The sequence below is a fragment of the Bactrocera oleae genome, chromosome 2 (genome assembly GCF_042242935.1).
Source record: "Bactrocera oleae isolate idBacOlea1 chromosome 2, idBacOlea1, whole genome shotgun sequence".
NCBI classification, from domain to species: domain Eukaryota; kingdom Metazoa; phylum Arthropoda; class Insecta; order Diptera; family Tephritidae; genus Bactrocera; species Bactrocera oleae.
In genome coordinates, this window is record NC_091536.1 from 78,624,080 (window position 1) to 78,645,358 (window position 21,279).

Genomic DNA, 21,279 nt, shown 5'->3' on the forward strand with positions numbered 1-21,279 from the left:
AATCAAATTGTGTACGGATTTCAAATAATTTGTATTTCAAATACTCGCAGCAGAGCAACTATTCTATTAATCGCAGTAGAACGACTATTTGAATAGTATTAATCGGTTAGTATTCATACGGATGGTTACAAACTGGAAATTCGAATAATCGGATTTCAGGTTATTCGAAAAATTTTAAGAGCCCTAGTAAATATGTTTATATCTTAAAAGTAGTTATTTCAATGATGGCCATTTCCGCGATACAATCTGCTGCTAGTTTATCCGAAAATTGTTCCTTATAAGCTTACAAATAAAAGTTATTGCATGAGTTTAGAAGGGTGTTTGTGTTTTTTTTTATAAAAATTTGACAGTTTTCTAGTTACTTGCAGGTTGGTACAATGGGTCAGGGTATGTAACTTCTTATTAAATCTCGGAGAAATACATAAATTAATATAATACATATGAAACTATAACTTAATTAAATACATATATATTTGTAATTATAAATATAATATATAAATGTACTAATATGGATTTAGATTATGAATAAATAATTTGCTCTTTCCGTAACACGTGATCAATCGCTGGAATTCGAACAAAATTTGTACGCGTATACATACTTTTTTGTAATGTATCCGTATGGTCGTATCAATTTCCAATTGAACGCACATATAATCTATATGAAACAACAACATACATTCATTGCTGACAGAAATAAAGCTCTTAAGCTCTCTATAAGCTTTGCAAGTATGCACGAAAGTATAAATATTCAAATTTCGATTATAGAATAAGATTGGATATCAGAAAAAACTGTTTATTAAAAATATAATTTATACTGCTGATATCTAAAAAATTTGCTAACCCATATAAAATATATTCAAGATCATCCATATCTCGATAATTAACATAAAAAGTTTTCTAAGTTTTCACCTATAATCTCTTTCCCCTTAAAAAATATGTAAATAAGAATATTAATCTAATGTCATATATTAAGCTATTGATTCAGAAGAAGAAAGTCTGTAAATTAACTTATTATTATTGTACTTTTGAACTTAATATCAAATACTAAAATTAACTCTTAGAGCTCAATTGCTAGCCTATAATCCGCTAAATTGCATAGGTGTTTTTATGACCAATCAAGAAAAAGCACATTTTAATAATAACTTCCAACAAATAACCAGGCATAGTGTGTACTAGGAATTTATATTGTAGTCATATAAAGCCTTTTATACATATGTATGTACAGTGGTACAAGTTAGTGTTTAAATCAATAAATAATATATTTCATAATAACAACTTGGTAAAAGCTTACGAAAAAAATCATACCCGAGAATTATCAAAAGTAAAATGTTTGATCATTTAAGTACAGAATTAAAATTTACTGAATAAAATCTTCAGATATGCTTACAACAATTGTACAATGCACGGCTTTAAAATGGGTAAAATTGCATGGTAACTGCTCGAGTTGAACATAATATTTAAGAAGCTTAAAAATTTCTCATAATTTTAGAAATTTGAATTTAGTGGCAGTGATGTCTCTGAGAATATCCTTAAAATAAAACAATTTTATGAAATCCTTTGTTCACTTTTCGATAAAAATTTTTTTTCGCAAGCTAATTGACTAATCATAACAATATTGGAATTTATGGTTTTTTATCCGTCCGCAACAAAAGTCTAAAATAACAATTGTATATAAGACACAAAACCTACCCATAATAGACCCGGAACCGGAACGGCTTACTGTTATGAGAAAGCTTAAAAACTAATATAAAGAGCTGGAAATCTGTTTTTTTTTTCTAATGCGTCCACGAATGCCAGAAGTAAGTAAAGTTTTCTGATAGTTGTAACCACAAAGGGACCATATTGCCTCTATTGTCCGGGCACATTAGTGTTGGTTTTTCGAAGAGGGGTGTCACAAAAGACTACAGGTTGCAATGAATATCTCGTTTTCAATCGAATCTAATCTCATTAGGTTAAACTTAATCTCTCCTTATTGGTTTTAAGTTTCATATAATACTTTTCCATAATTTATGACATTCTGTTGTTTTCTTTGTCACGAATTATTAGAAAATGATATAATAAACATAAATAAAAGCATTTACTTTTATATGATGCAATTATCACCAAAACTCTCGATAATAAAACTCACTGCCAATCATAAACTTACGTGCATGAGAAGTGCGTGTTAATAATAGACAAGTGATTACTGTAAAATAAGCAAATGATTACAGAATTAATCTTCAGATTTAAGGAATAAAACATACGATTATTTCTACGCAACGTAGTTTGGTTAGCCCCTTTGACCGTAAGATTATAAGCGCATGTATTTGTCTAAAATATAAGTATATTTTAGTGCACGATCATCGATTGACTCAGTGGTGATATTTGCAAAATAAAAAAAGTCTTAAATAACAACTAGTAATTGGATTAATACTAATATATTATTTATAAGTTTTTTTCCGAATATGATTAGGGATAGAACACATACAGATATTTGAGAACTACTGGGAACGCCGTAACTAAGTACATATTATAGGTCAAAATCGCATGTTGCGAAGGTACGAAGATACCTACATACATACATAAGTACACATAGAAATTATATTTTTTTTGTATTTTGCTGATTTTCTCAGTACGTTTCATGCTGTGAGATTGTGTGCAGAAGGCACCTCAAGCAAACGAGAACACGCGTCGATAGATCTAATAAACGATTGCAAGCCCTAACGCTGTCTAAAGGTGCATACGTCGCTTGAACAAGATCAGTTCGAATAGAAGTCGCGAATAGTACGGACGCCTGGTAGTGATATAGCAGTCGTGATATTAAAGCTGCGTAATTACACTCAAACAACGCGAGTGCTTTTCTATGTCACAACAATATAAAGTGTAAAATTTACAATAAACCCACATACCTATACATATATAAAGGCCTAAACGTCAATTTGTGGATAACTCACTGTTCTTATTTATATTTGCAAAGCTTGAACGTCAACGTCAAGAAGAAAAATATAATACATTTGTGATACATTTTCTTTCCTGGAATCTGAAAGAGGTTAGTGTTTAGTTATGAAAACGCAATCATTTAAAAGAATAACTATTTGAGGGCGTATTGCCTCGATGACAATATATCTTCTAGTATTATTTTAAAATTCTTCAACTCTGTTTCACATTTGGTCAACCAACGAGTGTGCTTTTGCAATATTCTTCTTTTTGGAAATTTTATTTTAACATTTTTTGCAGTATACATAGATGGGTATATGCTTCATTGCTTAGTTTTAGTTTTTGTTTTAGCTTTTAGTGTGATACCTTGTCGTGATTATACAACAATAGTTCTTTCTGTGCTTAAGTAACACTGCAATTCTCAACAACAAGTTTTGCCAGCAGCATCTCGTCAAAATTCAAGGAGAATAAGTTTCTCCGTTCCTCGGTTGTCATTAGCACGTAGACACAAAATTTCAAGGTGTCTTAAATTATTTAAATAAGCAAGTAAATGCATACATATTTGTTTGTATACATTTATGTTACGTATGTTTTAATGTTTACTCAGCCATGCAAACCACTTTTTTAACCTTAAATGCTTTTTTGTCATCTGAATTAAAAAAACTCGATTCATTGTAGAGCATGCCGAAACTGCTGTCATTATAATTTTGCTAATATTATTTTTCACTTATTTGAATTTCTTAAATCTAAGCGTATGTATATTATAAATTCAGGAATTCATACATACAATTATATTTTGATAACTATTGTAAAATGAAATTCGTTTCAAATGAAATTTTAGCTACTAAAACAATTTATCAGATACAAATGTTTTAAGATGATTGTTTACATTCCGAAAAAAATACAGATTTTATTCGAATATTGTTTTTTATTTTATCAATTAGTTATTAAATATGGATGATATGAAATATATTTTTTTTTAAACTTTGCCCTTGAAGCCTTCTTGAATGCACCGCTATCGGTGCGAGGTAGTCGGCTTCTTGCTAAAAGATATTATATCAGAACCTTGAAACCAAACATTTATTTACTTAATGTTTAAAATCGCAGTTATGCCAAAAAAGACTAAAAAATTTAAAAAATCTCTAAAATATGTCTACACATAGCGAGCTGCTTTGTAAATTATTAAATATTTACAGATTTCTTATACCTTTTATAGATTTGTCCGAATCGTGCCAAAAATTAAAAGAAAACTACTTTTGGAAAAACGGGATAAAAGATAAATGACAAATCGTCAACCCGTCAACTCGGGGCCGAATTTGTGGCTCGACATGCTTTCGTTAAAACCCTTTATAGCTCATGTTTATAGTTACATATGTCTACATTAGAAATATGCAAAACAAATTCGTTTGTTTTTTTCAAGCCGCGAAGATAGACAACCCCGTTAAATATAAGTGAACATAATCATAAAGATTTAATGCGCTAAGTTTCATTAGGTACAAGTTAAGTATATTTCTTTTCTGTTAAATTGTTAGCTAAATATTACACATATTTAAGGAAAAAGTATTAAAATATGTATTTGTAACACAACTTTAAACTCCTAAATGAATTATGCATTGACAACTTCAAAGTATGGCGTGCATTTTCTTTATACTTTACGTATTAAATAGGCGCGTGCCTAGGTAAAAAAAATTTGCATTACTTAGCACAAATGGAAATGGAACTCTCATTTAAAATATTCAGTTCATTGATACCTGATCCCTTGATGACGGGGTGCGTCTTTGTATTACTTTATATATTATACGTACTTTCCACATGTAAGCGCTTGCGGCACTTGTACATATGTATACGTATATGTATATAATATGACTACTATATATATACTTCCAATTTCACTTCAAAGCGGAAACAGATTATTTTAAGTTGGAGGTTCTGCTTAGGCTTGTAGTTTATGCAAATTTTTTAAACAAAAACTTATACGCTGGCGATCAAAGGTTAAAGCCCTCTTTAAAAACGCATAGTGAATAAAGGAAATAAAGCATACATACACTGCGAGTCATCAGATTAAATAGTTTTGGTTAATTTCTAACAAAACTAAAGAAACTATAATTCTAAAATTGAAAGCGAATATTAACAAATCATTTTTCGACTAAATAAAACAACAATTAGTGTTTTACCATTTTCCATCTTTAAAAAAAATTTTTTTTTGAAATCAACAAAAAATTAACAATTTAAATTAAGTCATCTGGTTAGCACATACCACTTTTTTATAATATTCTTTAACACTTATTACCCAAGAACTTTTTGAATTTGGCCAACTTGTTTTTTTTTTTTTTTTGATATTTCAATTATTGAAAGCATTAACTATTCATAAGCATTATTGCTTTCATTTCAACCGATAACGATTTTAGTATAGCCATATTATATAAAATAGAGTTCTTAAGCAATACAAAAAATTTGGTGTCGATACGTGTTCTAACTCCAAAGATAAATGCAAATCAAATTGCATGTGCTAACCTGATGACGCAAAAATAAAGCACGCTTTCGGTTAAAATGAAGAGAAAATGGTAAACACCATAAAACAGGGCACTATTATCGCATGTTTTCTTTACCAGTGATTGTTCATACAAAGATGAGGAAATCAGAAAACAATTAAGTAGCTGCAAGTTAAAAAAAAAATCAGAAGCAATTGAATTAGGCAGATGAAGGTGGGCTAACTTGATGTCGCGCAATGTATGTGTTCATATTTAGCTGTCAAATAATTATTCATTTACATACCTACTATGTATGCATATACATAACATTAGATTACTTAGTATAATTACTTATGTATATTTCAAATGTATGATTTCATTACACAATACCGTTCTCTTTTGAACCCAAAGTTAATAGAGTTTTGTCCAACCAAAGCTTTGGAGTATAATAAAATGTATGCACCTACTGTACTTATGTACATATGTACATATTTTTAAATTGTAAGAATAATTACATATGCATACGTATTTAACGGTCTGTATATCCTTCCTGGCAAAATCTGTAGCTTTTACCTCCATTGTGTTCGGTATTTTATTCGGACATTCTGTTGTGGACTTTAAACACCATTAGACAAAATAATATATTGTATATGTATAAGAAACTTTTGAATGTTTCGTTTACACAATAAATACGAATACAAGTATTTCAAATATTTATCTTCCATAACTACTAGTGTTCATACCTAGGTCCATTAACCAAATAAAGGTTTTCTATCAAAATTATTTTAAGAATTTTATGATTACATGTACATATGTATATAGTAGATATATGATTCATATACATATAAAATAACCTTTTTTTTATATAGGCTCAGAGAGATGCTTTTTTTGTTTCACAATAGTCTATTAAAATTTAGTAGTAATTTATAAATATTTAGTATGACTTATTGCTGAATTGTAAATTTTCTTGTTTAATAATTTTTTATTTTTATTGTTGAATAGACCATTAGAAGTTAATTGTGTATGTACATTAAGGTGTCCCTTAAAAATAAAAGGCCCAACGTCAACAAGCTCTTTAATTTCAATTTAAACTGTGACTAAATAATTTTATTTTGCCCATACATTTTATTCTCTCTAAAGAAAATAAACTGAAACTTTGAAGAAATAATATTCTAATATGAAATGCTCCACTGTAAGCAAAGGCTTAATGATTCTACGTTATAATTGATACTCAGTTAAAGTTATGCATCAAATGTATTGAGCATTCATACAAGTACCTTATAAATTCTGTGTTGCTCATACGACTGTATGAATGCTCAGTTACTGAACAACTCATCAAACATAACTTTAACTGCGTATAACCCTTAAAGCAGTGGTTTTATGAAAAAAATCATGAATGTGTATGGCCACTGTAGCGAGTATAAATTCATGTGCAGATTTATTAATTTTTTTCGTGATATAATCATTTAGTCACAGAACTAATGAAACACTTATCAAGTTTGAACTTTAAGCTGATGAACATTTTTTTCGCTTAATTTTGTTGACTATAAATAAACAAATCGTGCGATGTCTCTTTGCTCCCTTGTTTTTAGCTTTCGCAATTGTCATCCTGGAACAAAATAAAAAAAAAGGTAGGGAAATTTGAAAACATTGATTCCTTCAAAAATTATGGACACATATAGAAAATTTAAATATTTAATCTATAATTTCGTAATAAACTGGCCATAAAAAAGTTTTAAATGAATCGAATACAAAATCCAATTTTAAAGATAATCTCAAAATTTAAAGTCAAAATTAAATATAGCTAAGCCGGATGTGGGCTTACTTATACACCTAATTCTGTTTTTGCATGGTTTTGATTTAACACGGTTTAAAAATAAAACAACTTTTAATTTTTTGGACAATTTCATTCCATTTAGCACGATTCAAAACTTTTTTTTTTAAATTAATTAAATAATTTTAGTTAAGTTCAAAGTTAGAGGTACTCCTCTTTTGTGGATACGACTAAATTTACTTACAGACTAATTGAAAATAGAACACATTTAGGAGAATGATCAATGTTTTCTTGATACGGTTTTTTCTGGAACCAATCTTAAAGTCGTCGAAAAAATTTCCTCGCTAAACATCAACTTGAATTTTTTTGAAATTTTTTGACTATAAATAAGTGAAAAAAAACCAAAAACGATTTTTTTGAAACTCCACAATGGTCTTAATATCTTTTATACGCTTGTTTACGTTAGATATGTTTTAGAACAAAAACTGAAACTTGCAAACCAAAAAAAAAATAACGGACACAAGTACAGATTGTCTGCAGTCAAATCAACTAGTTTAGATATTCTTCCAATACTAGAGCCATAAGCACAACTAACTCGACGACTATCCTTTTTCCAAACGAAACTTACATTTTTTCATAGCGATTTCCTACAATATGCCAGTTGACAGCTTCCGATCGAATACTAGCTAAAATTATGGAGCACCATTTACACATACTAAACATTTCTGTGATTCATTGAAGTATTGTAATTTATATACATGCATACATACATCTGCATGTACATACATAGCATGTACGAGTACATACATTTCGGAATTGAGTGGATAATAGCAAAAGACCTGTTGCTTATCCAGTTAAAGTTGCTGTAGGAATTGACAAGCGGAGGTAGCTCTGAATTAATATTAGTTGAATAAAGCATGAATAATAATAAATATTATTTTCGAACATATAGAGGTTAATTAAAAAACATATTAAATGAATTTCTCTTCATTTCGAAGAGAAAAACCTATAGTATATGCCAGTTCACCAAGTTGTGATAACAGTATCAGCTCACTGCATTTTTTTATTTAATGTCGCAATTCGCAATTATTTGATAACAGCGGCGCAAACTAGTTCATTACCAAGGTAATGCAGAAAAAAGCTCTCTCTTCATCAATTGAGATACGATGTTTATAATGGAGAGCAAAGCTAACTATTTCTTGTGCCATCCAACTGCATTCGGTTTAAGTTATTGCAATGAAAACTGGAGCAATTACTGCATGATAAAGATCCCCCCAATCTTTTCTCTGCACAACGGTTTTTATGTATTTACATACATACATATGTATATGTATGCAGCTACCTTTTTTTTTAACATCGGCATCCATACCACGTGTATGTTTTTGCACATATTTAGCATGTGTGATATTATAGACTTGTTTTATAAAAGTACACGCCAGCATCGGCTCTCACGCCACAATCGCGTGATTTTTACGCACAGCAACTCGATTCGCCGGTTGGCTGGCGCTATTTTGAGAGGTGCCTTGGGGTTACTCACATCTACACAATAAATATTCTTTCGATGGAAAGAAATGCGGGTAAACTATCACCTCGATTAACGCTAGAATGGAAATAGACAAATTTTAAATTCGATATTTAAACATTTCTGGTAATTGCCAATTTAGTCGTCTTAGTGAAGTCAATATAATAAATTATTCCATTGGCTATCACTGGCATGCCAAAGTAAACGTCTTGTACGAATTCTCTACAAAGTGAAATGGCGTGTTCACTCTCTAAGAGCAGGTCGGTCCGCATTTTATGAGTGTATTCCCCCAATTGTTTGCCGGCTGTTACTGTATGTGTAAACATATGTATTTATTTCTAAAAACATGAAAATATAAGTATATGCTCTCATCGCTTATGTATACTCGCACATGTGTGCATAAATTAAACGTCTAATACTAATAAAACTAAATTATAATATTTATACTTGCATGACGGCATAATGCTTAATTTTTCTATAACTACATACAGATGTGTAAATATTCTTGGTTCACCGTTAACATAGTTTTAATTATAATACAAATATACATTTTTATAATATTAATTAATAGTGCAACAAGTTTTAATATTCACAGGTATATAGATCTATGTGTGTAATAAAAAAGTAGCATATTTATAAACACGTAAATATGTATTTCATAATTTATTACTATGTCTGCATATGGTATACATATGTATGTATGTATGAAATTAGTATGTGTCAAGGCTCGATACTTAATTTTTAAATTTGAATGTAGTTGTATTCTAGACGCTCATATTAAACCTTCACATTCATTTCGCATATAAAGGTAAAAACCTTGACCTTAAGATGAAAACATATGAACGTGCATAAACTCAACAACACTTTGCTTCTCCTTATTCATGTGGAGAAAATGAAAATGTTTGCATTTGGCTACATAAAACAGTTTTGATGGTTCTCTCAGGAACTCTCTAACAACCACCTGCAGACATTCTTCTAGAGCTTTTTTTTTCTGAGAATGAATACGCGCTCAGTGAACTTATACTCTCACGAATTTTTAGGAATACATGTCCGTCTTGCTACCCAGTCGTCGAGTTCATTTTAAGCGTATCACACGGGAAATATAACATATAATATCGTGAAGGATAAGTAAAAAAGAAATTTATTATTAGGTTGGTAAATTTTACAATTAGTGAGTTTTATCCACAAATGTATATGTATATAATTCAAAAAATCAAATTTATTATACATATGAACTTAATTGGAAATAAAATTATTTCTCGATAGTATATATGTACATACATACTTACATACGTTATTATCGCGAATTTGGATATGTGCACAATTTCATGGGTATGTAGGCAGAGAGTGGAACATACTAAAGTGTAGTGAAATCAAATACGTATTTTTGCTATAAATTGGCTTCAACTAGTGTTTATATTGGTATGCAACTAGCTTATTACAAAGTGCAGCCAATAAAAAGTGCTTTTATAAAATTCTTAAAACCCCTAAGTCACGGAGTTCAACACCTTGCTTGCTTACTTTACTTACTACTTATACAAACTTAAATATATTAAAAATTTGAATCTCTTCCCTGATTCTCTACACAAGCGGAATTAAAAAAAAAAACAATAATATGTATACATACATATGCAAGGGATATCCCAATGTGCTAATTGGTGATTTCCAAAGGTGTATCCTTCACCATGCACTATCATGCGGTACGTGACAGCGTTATTACATACATATGTATAAATAAGTGTCACTAGTGTCATCAGTTTGAGATTTCATCACAAAACGATTAACATTTGCTTAATATGTAGGATTTTATTCCAAACCCCGCTCTATTGATTTTTTCTAGACATCGGTGATATTACGTATTTGTTCATACATACATACATATGTAGTGCCGAGGTGAAATAATAAAATAAATAACTTTTAAACCGAATTATGTATATTAATTGTTTAGTTGGTCCGACGCGCAAACATAAATGCTTCTTTAAAGAATTGAGTAAATGATAATATGTATGTATGTTAGAATTTTGCCAGATTAAATTAAATTTCCCTTTCTGCATCTTTGCTCTCTTAAAATAGATTATGTAATAATGTCAATTATTTTGATCTTAATTTCAGTAAAACTAATAATAAATAAACATGCCACCAAATGCCACAGCAAATACACAATCGATAACCAACTCTTTGGTTAACGGAGATAGTGAAGATGCGAAATCACTGACTGATAATTCCACAGGTGTACTCTTCGAACAGGATGCGGAAACCTACGATGGTGGCCTTGTGAAGGACATTGAAAAATTGAAGAAAGCCGAAAAACGAAGAATCAAGCTTGTTTGGAGAAATATAACCGCATTCGTCTACGTACATCTGGCTGCTGTATATGGTCTATGGCTAATGTTGACATCGGCCAAATGGCAAACTATAACATGCGGTGAGTAAATATATATAACTTACACATTATATTATATTTGTAGTGAATACTGTTTACCAATGATATATTAATAATATATGGTATGACTCTGCAATCTAAATAACTAACATAAAAGAAGAAATTCGCCAAAATTTTCAAAATACATATATAAATAAGATATATTAGATAATATATAGGATTTTTTTTTCTAACCTACAACATTAGTATCATATTTATTTCTTGTTACACGTGTGTATATAATGTCAGCATCATGTTGAAAAATTTGCATTCAAAAATATTGTAAATTTAAACCAAAACGCCTTAACTAACGTCACCTTCAGAAAAATGTTTTCACTGTAACTTAGGTAATTTTTACCTAAAATCAAAAAACCAACATTTTTCTTTTAGTAGATGAGTATAGCTACTGTTTGAACTTGAACGATAGATTTTAAGAAAACATAAAAATTTAATTATTTTTTGAAAATTTCAGAGTTGTAGAATTGCACACTAAAAACCCGATTTTTAAATTTACAAGACCCATGTAACCCCTAAAACAACTCGAGAAATAAACTCAAATGGAATTTAATCCCATCGAAGTTTGAATAGTAATTTCAATCAAACATTGAAACAATTATACAAAAAATTTTGTTTAACACTTAATTTTTTTAAACTAGTTTTTTGTTCCCAAAAAAAATATATATTAGCGCTATTGCAAAATTATTTGTTTTTCCTTTTAGTAGTATTAGCTAAATTTTTGTGTAATCTCCTGATTTGTGAGATTTAAAAACGAAATAGCATTTTCAACCGCAAATAAAATTAAAACGTAATTAAAAATAGTACCTGCATATTATGGATCATTTCAATGTACCGAAGAAAGTAAATCGACATGTTTTGAAGGCGTTGGGTTTTCTAAGTGGGGGAAATCGCGATCAAGTCGTCGGCACGTCACAAATAATTGACCAAGTCAAGCATCAAATGCGTAACTTGGTACCGGTGGCCAATCTCGCTAGCGCTGTGGGAAAGTCATTAAAAAATCTAAGCGAGATTGGCCTGATTGATCGGCATGGGATGTATAGGTATGCGCTTGGGCGATGCGCCGCCGTCGTGCCAAGTCCCAGTGCTCAGCCGAATTCAAGAACTCCTGATCGTCGTGTGTTTCGAGGCAATGTAAGCACTCTTGTCAATGTTGAGGTATAATACATTATTTCATGTACGATTATTTCATTGCTTCCACTTAGAATCCACGACGTTGTAGTCGTAGCAACTTAGACCCCAATATGAAGCGAACTCGGGGTTGCAGTGACGAAGAATCTATTTCAGGCGATGAATTCGAACGCGCGCGGAAGCGCATGCGTTCAAATAATAAGCAAGTGCGACACTGTGGTCGTTGGGCATATCTTCCTCGAGTACGACAGCATAATCAACGTAATCAGCATATCCAGAAAGCCCATTTAAAAGCGAATTTCAATACAGTCCATATTTCTCAAGACTTTTACTCTTTGGATCACCCGCTAACGCAATTGCGAGAATTTCGTTCCAGTAGAGAATACCGAAACCCATTTGAAGTTATTAGCAGTGACATAATGAATAACATACCATTGGATTTTAGTCTTGCCAATGTGACACCCACACCATCTCTGGAGATAACAGAAATTAATGATGATATAAAAAAAATTGTAGACGTTCGAAAAATAGTTGAAACGCCACCCTTACAACAGCAAAGTGTAAACAACTCGAATACGGATAATGTAGTTGAGGAATATGAGGAGAGAGAGGAGGGCGTGCAAACTGAGCATTTGTCACCGACAGCAGTACGAGGCTATCGAAGTGAATTATGTGTAGATGGTGAAGCAGCCCTCGGGAATGGTAGCGCGACTGCACAAATGCAAACTGCACGAAAAAACACAACAAATCAGAATCAAATTTTGAAATCGTTCACTTCAGGACGGTTGCTGAACACATCCAGTCCGTACGCTGCTACGTCAGAACATTCTTCTAAATCCATAACGCCGAATTACACTCAATCTTATATAAAGTGAACATATCTGCAATGTATCCTAATATTTGTGTATTCCATTTAATATTACTCTTATTTTATATGAATATTTACGACAAATTTGTGAGTATAAGTTTTTATTTTAAGAAAATCTTAATTAAACAAATTGCATAATAACAACACAATATGTATTACAATGTTATTATTACAAATGATAAGAATATCATTACTCTCTGAGAAAATTCGTCGTAACCCACTAGTATTGTGTAATGTCAATCTTTTGAAATCCAGGACATCGCGATATTAATTGATTCCTAAAATATATATACAATATGATTTGCATTTTTAACATTCATATTTATCGTAGCTATGTAAGCTAACAGTATGGCATTTACAATTACGTTATTTATTTTTGTATATTATTTTATTTTGCAGCAATGTTGTTATATGCTATCTCCGGGCTGGGTATTACCGCGGGTGCACATCGCCTTTGGGCTCATCGCTCCTACAAAGCCAAATGGCCCCTGCGAGTTATTCTAATGATCTTCAACACAATTGCCTTCCAAGATGCTGCCTACCACTGGGCACGGGATCATCGTGTGCATCACAAATATTCCGAAACGGATGCTGACCCACATAATGCCACACGCGGTTTCTTCTTTTCGCACATCGGCTGGCTATTGTGCAAGAAACACCCTCAAGTCAAAGCCAAAGGTAAAGGAATGGACTTGTCCGATCTACGCGCTGATTCGGTTTTGATGTTCCAAAAAAAGTAAAGTTTTTTGTTTGCATTGGTTTTCAACTTATGTATCGATTAATACATGCATATATTTCTTCATCTAGATATTACATGATTTTGATGCCAATTCTATGTTTTTTGATACCAACTCTAATTCCGATGTATGCTTGGAATGAAAAATTCGTAAATTCATGGTTTGTTGTTGCTATGTTCCGTTGGTGTTTCACCTTAAACGTAACTTGGTTGGTTAATAGCGCAGCTCACAAATTTGGTGGCAAACCCTATGACAGGTACAAACATGCATAATACTATAAAGAGAAATTTTCTCTTTTAATTTTAACTTTTTGTTTATTAATTTGTGATATGAACTATTATTTTTATTAAACTTTCTCTATACATAGATTTATCAATCCATCCGAAAATAAGTCAGTTGCTCTTTTCGCCTTCGGTGAAGGCTGGCACAACTATCATCATGTATTCCCATGGGATTACAAGACCGCTGAACTTGGCGACTATTCGCTGAATTTGACTACGGCTTTCATTGACTTCTTCGCCAAAATCGGTTGGGCATACGATCTAAAGCAGGTGTCTCACGACATTATCGAAAAGCGCGTTAAACGTACGGGCGATGGTACACACGCCACTTGGGGTTGGGGCGATAAGGATCAATCTAAAGAAGAAATGGCGGATGCGTTAATTACACACAAAAAAGCTGAATAAAATATATACGGCGTCCAGCAACGAGTGGCAGATCAAAGTGAGCGTGTGTGTATGTGAGAAGATATTGATAAATCTGTTGGAAAATTTAGTGTGGGTGAATTATCAGCAAAACTAATAGAGATTGGCTGCTGGAGTAGTCATCTCTTAGGTAATAGTAATACAAAAACTTGTATATGAATAATCTAGTGTTGTGAGTGTGTGGAGTTTTCAAACAATACCGTACAAACAATATGGCATGACATCAAAGAGCTTAACAAGATAAGTTTCGGTTTTTGCAATGTAAACTAATAAATCATTACACTGAAGTAAACTAGCAGATCAATTTCTTTTATACATACAAACATATGTACGAACACTTGAAATTTTTATTTATTAATTTTTTCCATAACGTGTCTTGAAATTTAATAATTATACCGAGGGTCTCATGTTCTCAGAATTGTACGCTTGCACATAAGTACATACATATGTAAAATAAATAAAGCAATCGTCTCCGGAAGTAGCGTACCTAAATATATGCTTAACGAATATATGATGCAGTCATACTCACTGGTGATACCATATAATTGGATAATAGAAGCGAATTAATTTAGAAATAAAGAGAATCGTCACATTATTACTAAGTTTAAATTCTGTATTGCATAAATGAATATGAAATGTTTATGAAACTTCAAATGCAACAGGTGAATTAATGATATTTAATGCGCTAAACACCACACAGCACACGCTATTCAAAAACTACCAAAAAATGGGGTTATTAGTATTTATAAATAAAAACAGATAATATTATATAAAATATGTTATTTCTAACAAATATAAATATAAACTATTACATATAAATTGTTGAGTAATACTAAAAAAAATACAAACGACTATTTTTTAACATTCTTAAAGTGATTCCATTATTTTTATGATTGCCAATGTGAACCAAATATAATTACAAAACGGAATATATACTTCTTATTTTTATTAAATGGTTGGTAAATGGTATTTGCTTGAAAATTTGTTATCATGTGTATAGTTTTTAGGTAAATAAGGAAATATTCAATCGTAAGTACGGGTATAAATATTTTTAAAGTGGTCAAATAGATAAATAAATTGCTTAAGAATGCCGCCGACAACAGCCGGTTCTGCGATACCGGAATTGACCCGGATTTTATCCGGCCAATTTCCTTCACAAATAAACAAGTTTCTATACAAATTTGATTTTGATCGGTTTGTATGGCAGCTATAGGCTATACTGGTCCATTCTTAACAATTTGTTCGAAGATTGTACGTTACAACAATAACTTAATATGATTGATTAATTTATGACGAAGTTCGTGATGATATTTCATCAAAGAAAAAAGTTTTACATACAAGCACCGCCTATCTCTTCAGGTATCTCAAAAACTAAGGGACTATTTCGCGTAAATACAGAGGAAAGTATAACCAGAGAACGTAAATGGATGGAATTTACGTTCTCTGCTGTAACGTCATATTATACAATACAACGCAACGTTTTGAAATGTTGTTTGACCAGAGAACGTAAATGGACGTAAATTACATTCTCTGGTATAAATACTCGATATTTTGCGGTAGTACGTTTGCGAAGTCAGCCTATATCTGTTGAAATATGTTTTACGAAATCAATGAAAACTAACTAACTAACCGAAGGAGAACGTAATAGTTCTTTGAATTACTTAATCTATTAAAATTTTTCATTTAAGAGGATAAATTCTTAAAAGATGAGATTTCAAAGTTTTAATAGCCATATATCGATGTCTGATGTAAGCAAAGAAATAAATTACGTAGTAGTAAAGTAGGTGTGACATTGTTCATTTTTATTTGTTTGTTTCATAAGTTACGCATTATAAATTTTATAACTTAAAGCAAATTCAAGATTTAAAAAAATTTTCTATAACAACAGTCTGCTTTGGTCAAATAAATTGCTAGCGATTTTTTTTCTGAGGCAAATCGTATTATGCAATAGTTTGAAAAAAGTAACGCTTACCATAAAGTAACTACTAAACATATATGTAACCATATGTTTGATATTTTGCGTTTGATGTATGCACAACTTTATTCATGACTTGTAAACGTTCTGTCGGGTTCAGCTTTTTTTTAATCGTGTTATATGTGAATTTAGATTTTAATAAAAGAATACTCAGTATAACATATTAATTAATTTAAATTCCGTCAGTTATAAACATTTACGCAGAAAATATGAGTTTATGAATGTTGCTATTTTTTTCGCTCTTCTGTTTGTTTAGCTTCTTTCGTCTTTTTCTCTGCTTCCAAACGTTCTGCTTCAGCTGTTTGTTTTTCAAGCTCTTTTTGTTCAGCTGCTGCAGCAACGTTTTTATCATCCCAATCGGCCATTGACTTCTCTCGTTTTAACCACGAATGTGATGTATCGGATTTGAACGCTAAAACAAAAATTAATAATTGTAATATTCATTGTTATTTTTTAATTGAATGTTGTAGACTGTGTTGTTGTTTGCATATATTAACTTACTTTGTATAAACCATTTTATGCCTTGTTGCATTTCTTCAATTATTTCTTTTGATGTGTACATAACTTCGTTTTGAACCGCCTGATTAAAGTTTGCTGCATCAAAAACGGCTGAATATAACGAGTTTCTATCATGATTAAGTGCTCTCTGTGGAAATTTCGCAAGTGTTTGCGCCAATTCCACAGATTTAATTAAGGATTGGCCAGGTGGTACGACGCGATTAACAACGCCCATAGATAGCGCTTCGTCAGCACACACTTGTCTTCCAGTCAGTATTAAATCCAATGCTCTGGAAAATCCAATCAATGCCGGCAATCGCGCTGTACCACCGTCGATAACGGGAACCCCAAAACGCCGATTGAAGAAACCTAATACAGCTGTGTCCTCCATTACTCGGAGATCACACATTAATGCAAGTTCCAAGCCATTAGCAATACAATAACCGCTAATACCACATACAACCGGCTTTTGTATATGACGCCGTGTTGGCCCCACTGACCCTTCATGTGCCATTAGGATATCAATACTAACTTGTTCTCCTCCATCTTTTCCAAGTTCTAGAACATCATAACCGGCACAAAATGATCCCCCAATACCGTATAAAACTGCAACAGGAGATGAATCATCTGCCTCAAATGCGTTGAATGCTTCGCAAAGTTGTGTCGCAGTGGCTACATTAATTGCATTTCTCACCTGTGGTCTATTTATGCCTATTAATGTGACATTTTTATCTTTGTCTACTATTATATTCTTCTCAATTGGACCATCTACATTATACAAAAATAATAGTATTAATTTTAAACTTATGTCATTCAGAACACGAAACGATTTACCTTTTTCAGCTTTTTGCAGGCGGTTCGTAATATAGATACTTCTGGAACCTATATTTTGAAAATCAGGTGAGAGCACACCGGTGATGGCATTATTGTTTATATGCTGAGTGATTCGTCGAAGCAAATTCATTATTTTTTGGCTATATCCTATATAATTTTTTACCTGGATGTTCAACAAATTAGAGACTGCACGTTGTAGTCGTAAACCCTCTAGAGATGGCGATGCTTATTCCGATACCCCCAGGAGTTTAATTTTAATTATTTAAGCAGTGATATGAAAGTCTAAATGATTTGCTCTACCCTCTTATTTTCTCTCCAATTTAATACCTAAAATTAGTTGTTTTTAGTATTTTTGGCTATATGTTCCGATAATTATTTTCGATACTATTTGAGTGAAACGATTTGTCGATATTACGCTGGTAAATAAGCAACATTACGCCGCATCTCCACAGGCAATCTACATTGCTAACCATCTGTCAAAGACATCGCAGACATTGAGGTTGACAATGTTCTTGTGCGGGCATTTGTTCATTGCTAGCAATGTATGGCATGAAATGTATTTTGTAATTGTTAAACCTTAACAATGTGTAGTATCCATTGGTAACCAGGGATGTTGTAAAATTCACGACAGATTGGCGTAGTTGTCAGAATTGTAAACCAATTCTGATTTTTAATGTGGTCACAGAATCCGATTGGATTTTCGTCGATAAATCCAATTATCGAATCAGCTGTTTACTAATGTGACAAAACTTGGAAAAAACGACAAAATTAAAAGAAAGATAATATGAGATCACAGTAATATACTTAATAAACATGCTTACTTTACAGATTTATATCACATTATCGACTGAATAAAGATGCATTTGGGTGTTAGATTACGTTTAATACGTTTTATAAATCCTCTTAAAATATCTGGATTTTTTCCATAAACTTAACAATTATGCCATTTTGTGTTTTATTCTTATAATTTCCCCTATAGAAATAACGATAAATTATATTGGAACAATAATAATAATATAAATAATTTTTTTCACTTACATTTCATATCTGTCAGCAACTATCCTTTTGCTTTATTTTTGATAACAAAACCGATAAAATTGATTTCCGTGACACCCAAAACCGATACAATTTGTGTTTCGAACGTCAAACCAATAATATTTGAATTCATGTCGGTTACCGTTTTAGACCATTTATTTTCTCTTGGGCCGTTGGTCCATCACTTTGTAAAATGGTACATTTTGAATGCAATGCTTTAGGAAATTTTCTTTGTCTAATAAATTAACAGAGTTTTTTCATTATCGCCACAATCATATTCAGTGGCACCGTTGCTAAATAGTTTCCCAACTGTTTTCCAAGTTATCGAATCTGGTTAAATAATAGTAATATTTGCCAAGGAGTCTTTCTAGGGGACCCTGTTGTTGTTGCAACAGCAAAATTCTGACGAGCTGATAGTTCTTAGCCGGATAAAATCCAGGTCCGTTCCGATTACGTAGACCCGAGTGTTATGGGGTATTTCATTACATCGGCAAAAGATTTTTAATATGCTTTTAAGGTCTCCTAATTTAAAATATAAAAATATATTTTATTTTTCTCCCACACTACACACCGAACAACACCCCCTCCAACTCCCGCTATTCCGATTCGAATTTGGTCTGCTCCATTTTTACCCAATTCCGCCCTGAACGGCAATCGTTCTCATGAGACCTACTATATTTTTTATCGGTTTCAATTCTGATTCCGGCTACTATCAGACTCTACAACACCTCGTAGGTTTCCTGAAAAAAAACAGACTTCATTAAAAAAACAGTTTGTATTTTGAAAAAAATTCTGAACTTTAACAATTAACTTGTGTTTCTGCATACTTTTAAAAGTTGCTCAGACATACATATTTTTAATTAAGAGTTCAGTGCTTGTCCTTTTAAGAACAAGAAACACGTATAGTACAATGTTTGTTATCCAATTTTTAAACTAAAATCAGCATTTTCTATCTGAAAAATTTCCGTTCGAAGCAAATTTTTGTTCTTCGAGAATTTCTTCTTGTTCCCAAGCTGGTATAATTTTCGGCTTTACTTGCCAGGAATCTGTTTTTTGTCCTCTACTTTTTGCTACAAAAGTCAAAAATAAGTTTTTATTTTCACTATATGTCACAATATTTTACTTAAAAACTCACCATCTTTAAATCTGGTTACACCTTCTTTTATTTCAAGCAAAACTTTGTTATTAAACGATTTAGTTTCTTCTATTATTGCCGCACTCAGTCCATTTCTGTGTTCATAACAGTTTTTGTACATAGCTTGACGGTCTTTTTGTAATGCTTCTGAAGGAAACTTCGCAATGGAGAAGGCCAAATTAACCGCCTGTCCAAGAGCAGTACCTGTTGCTACCAAACGGTTTATCAAACCCATTTGTAGTGCTTCTCGTCCACAAACACGTCTGCCTGTTAGTAATAAGTCTAATGATCGCGAGAAGCCAATCATTGCTGGTAACCTTGCTATCCCGCCGCAACTTACATTATATCCCGTGAACCGCCCAAAAAAACCTAGAACTGCAGTGTCTTCCATAACACGAAGGTCACAAAACATTGCCAAATCCAAACCATCTCCAACGCAATAGCCATTGATGCCACAAACTATAGGTTTTAGAGAATGTCTATGTATTGTCCTATAAGTTGAAAGTGCACTAAAATTTTCTTTATCATTATTAGTGTCCAACGTTGTCAGATCCTGTCCAGCACAAAATGAGCCACCTATACCATAAATTACAGCTACGGGTGAAGTTTTATCTCTTTCGAAATCAGCCAATGCCTCACTTAACTTCTGAGCGGTCTCAGCATTTATTGAGTTGCGATGTATCGGGCGATTTAAGCCAATTAATGTGATGTGGTCATCTTTATCAACTAATACGGGCGATTCCGCGTAGGTTTCTGTTCCTATTGGTTTTGTTGATACGTTTTGCCTTCCTTGTAAACATCTCTCCTGTTATAATAAACGTTAAAATCTTTAAACATTGTCAATATCTTTATACTTACAATTATTAACCTGTGCAAGCTGGTGAGTCCGTATCGATTCAATACGTTTGCCATTACCTGATTAAAAACAAATACCTTTGAAGACGGGTTGATATAGAATGCAAAAAGACAATCACATTTTTCGATATAATAGATTTTTATTTAATCGATAGTTCTAAAAGGAAAAGATAACATTGCACTGTATACGACTGTAAACATGTTATACTCGCTACGCTAGACCTTACGTTTATTACGATATATATATATGTATATTAACTTGAGAGCGGTATATTGAATTTATCTATAAGTGTTTTTGTGTATTAGTATTAATTCTTATTTATTTACTTCGAATTTATCGGTTCCATCCTATTGTTTATATAATAAAAATTCAGTACCTGCCAGACA

At 31.9% G+C, this 21,279-nt stretch overlaps 4 protein-coding genes and 1 long non-coding RNA gene across 8 annotated transcripts; 2 read left to right on the forward strand and 3 right to left on the reverse strand.

The window, feature by feature from the left end:
* The first annotated feature begins 2,705 nt into the window (after positions 1-2,705).
* Positions 2,706-15,489, forward strand: LOC106614579 (acyl-CoA Delta-9 desaturase). Of its 3 annotated transcripts, none has more exons than XM_014230382.3 (5): positions 2,706-3,028; positions 10,796-11,108; positions 13,519-13,855; positions 13,927-14,112; positions 14,224-15,489. In XM_014230382.3, exons 2-5 carry the CDS (start codon positions 10,817-10,819, stop codon positions 14,540-14,542), a joined length of 1,134 nt encoding a protein of 377 aa, XP_014085857.1. In that variant the 5' UTR covers positions 2,706-3,028; positions 10,796-10,816; the 3' UTR covers positions 14,543-15,489. The 3 variants fall into 3 exon arrangements, with proteins under 3 accessions (XP_014085857.1, XP_014085858.1, XP_036226897.1); XM_014230383.3 differs by lacking the exon at positions 2,706-3,028 and adding an exon at positions 9,700-9,834; XM_036371004.2 differs by lacking the exon at positions 2,706-3,028 and adding an exon at positions 9,995-10,015.
* Positions 6,787-8,981, reverse strand: LOC138855779 (uncharacterized). Its single transcript, XR_011394861.1, has 2 exons — positions 7,790-8,981; positions 6,787-6,996 (listed from the first exon to the last, which is right to left on the reverse strand). It is a non-coding gene; the product is annotated as an uncharacterized lncRNA (long non-coding RNA).
* vrs (versager) lies at positions 11,717-13,268 on the forward strand. Its single transcript, XM_014230384.3, has 2 exons — positions 11,717-12,254; positions 12,326-13,268. The coding sequence occupies exons 1-2, from the start codon at positions 11,937-11,939 to the stop codon at positions 13,124-13,126; spliced, it is 1,119 nt and encodes a 372-aa protein (XP_014085859.2). The 5' UTR covers positions 11,717-11,936; the 3' UTR covers positions 13,127-13,268.
* Positions 15,490-16,341: 852 nt separating the features above from the next.
* Positions 16,342-18,248, reverse strand: Srlp (Spliceosome-ribosome linker protein). The gene is made up of 3 exons (XM_014230373.3): positions 17,868-18,248; positions 17,037-17,801; positions 16,342-16,947 (listed from the first exon to the last, which is right to left on the reverse strand). Exons 1-3 carry the CDS (start codon positions 17,995-17,997, stop codon positions 16,763-16,765), a joined length of 1,080 nt encoding a protein of 359 aa, XP_014085848.2. The 5' UTR covers positions 17,998-18,248; the 3' UTR covers positions 16,342-16,762.
* A 440-nt stretch (positions 18,249-18,688) lies between these two features.
* LOC106614571 (putative enoyl-CoA hydratase) lies at positions 18,689-21,052 on the reverse strand. Of its 2 annotated transcripts, XR_011394860.1 has the most exons (5): positions 20,896-21,052; positions 20,038-20,842; positions 19,753-19,972; positions 18,906-19,642; positions 18,689-18,840 (listed from the first exon to the last, which is right to left on the reverse strand). XR_011394860.1 is itself a non-coding variant. In XM_014230370.3 (3 exons), exons 1-3 carry the CDS (start codon positions 20,947-20,949, stop codon positions 19,842-19,844), a joined length of 990 nt encoding a protein of 329 aa, XP_014085845.1. In that variant the 5' UTR covers positions 20,950-21,052; the 3' UTR covers positions 19,659-19,841. The 2 variants fall into 2 exon arrangements, 1 of the variants encoding a protein (XP_014085845.1); XM_014230370.3 differs by lacking the exons at positions 18,689-18,840; positions 18,906-19,642 and having other exon boundaries at positions 19,659-19,972.
* Positions 21,053-21,279: the final 227 nt, after the last annotated feature.

What these genes read in the sequence shown, in the direction of transcription:
- LOC106614579 (XM_014230382.3), top strand. Translation starts at nt 10,817, where the DNA reads ATGCCACCAAATGCCACAGCAAATACACAATCGATAACCAACTCTTTG. An exon ending in GTTTTGATGTTCCAAAAAAA is followed by an intron (nt 13,856 to 13,926) that starts GTAAAGTTTTTT and finishes TTCTTCATCTAG; the next exon opens with ATATTACATGATTTTGATGC. An exon ending in GGTGGCAAACCCTATGACAG is followed by an intron (nt 14,113 to 14,223) that starts GTACAAACATGC and finishes CTCTATACATAG; the next exon opens with ATTTATCAATCCATCCGAAA.
- vrs (XM_014230384.3), top strand. Translation starts at nt 11,937, where the DNA reads ATGGATCATTTCAATGTACCGAAGAAAGTAAATCGACATGTTTTGAAG. An exon ending in GTCGTGTGTTTCGAGGCAAT is followed by an intron (nt 12,255 to 12,325) that starts GTAAGCACTCTT and finishes GCTTCCACTTAG; the next exon opens with AATCCACGACGTTGTAGTCG.
- Srlp (XM_014230373.3), bottom strand. Translation starts at nt 17,997, where the DNA reads ATGAATTTGCTTCGACGAATCACTCAGCATATAAACAATAATGCCATC. An exon ending in CCTGCAAAAAGCTGAAAAAG is followed by an intron (nt 17,802 to 17,867) that starts GTAAATCGTTTC and finishes TGTATAATGTAG; the next exon opens with ATGGTCCAATTGAGAAGAAT. An exon ending in CATAAAATGGTTTATACAAA is followed by an intron (nt 16,948 to 17,036) that starts GTAAGTTAATAT and finishes TTTTTGTTTTAG; the next exon opens with CGTTCAAATCCGATACATCA.
- LOC106614571 (XM_014230370.3), bottom strand. Translation starts at nt 20,949, where the DNA reads ATGGCAAACGTATTGAATCGATACGGACTCACCAGCTTGCACAGGTTA. An exon ending in GCTTGCACAGGTTAATAATT is followed by an intron (nt 20,843 to 20,895) that starts GTAAGTATAAAG and finishes TTATTATAACAG; the next exon opens with GAGAGATGTTTACAAGGAAG. An exon ending in TGTAACCAGATTTAAAGATG is followed by an intron (nt 19,973 to 20,037) that starts GTGAGTTTTTAA and finishes TGACTTTTGTAG; the next exon opens with CAAAAAGTAGAGGACAAAAA.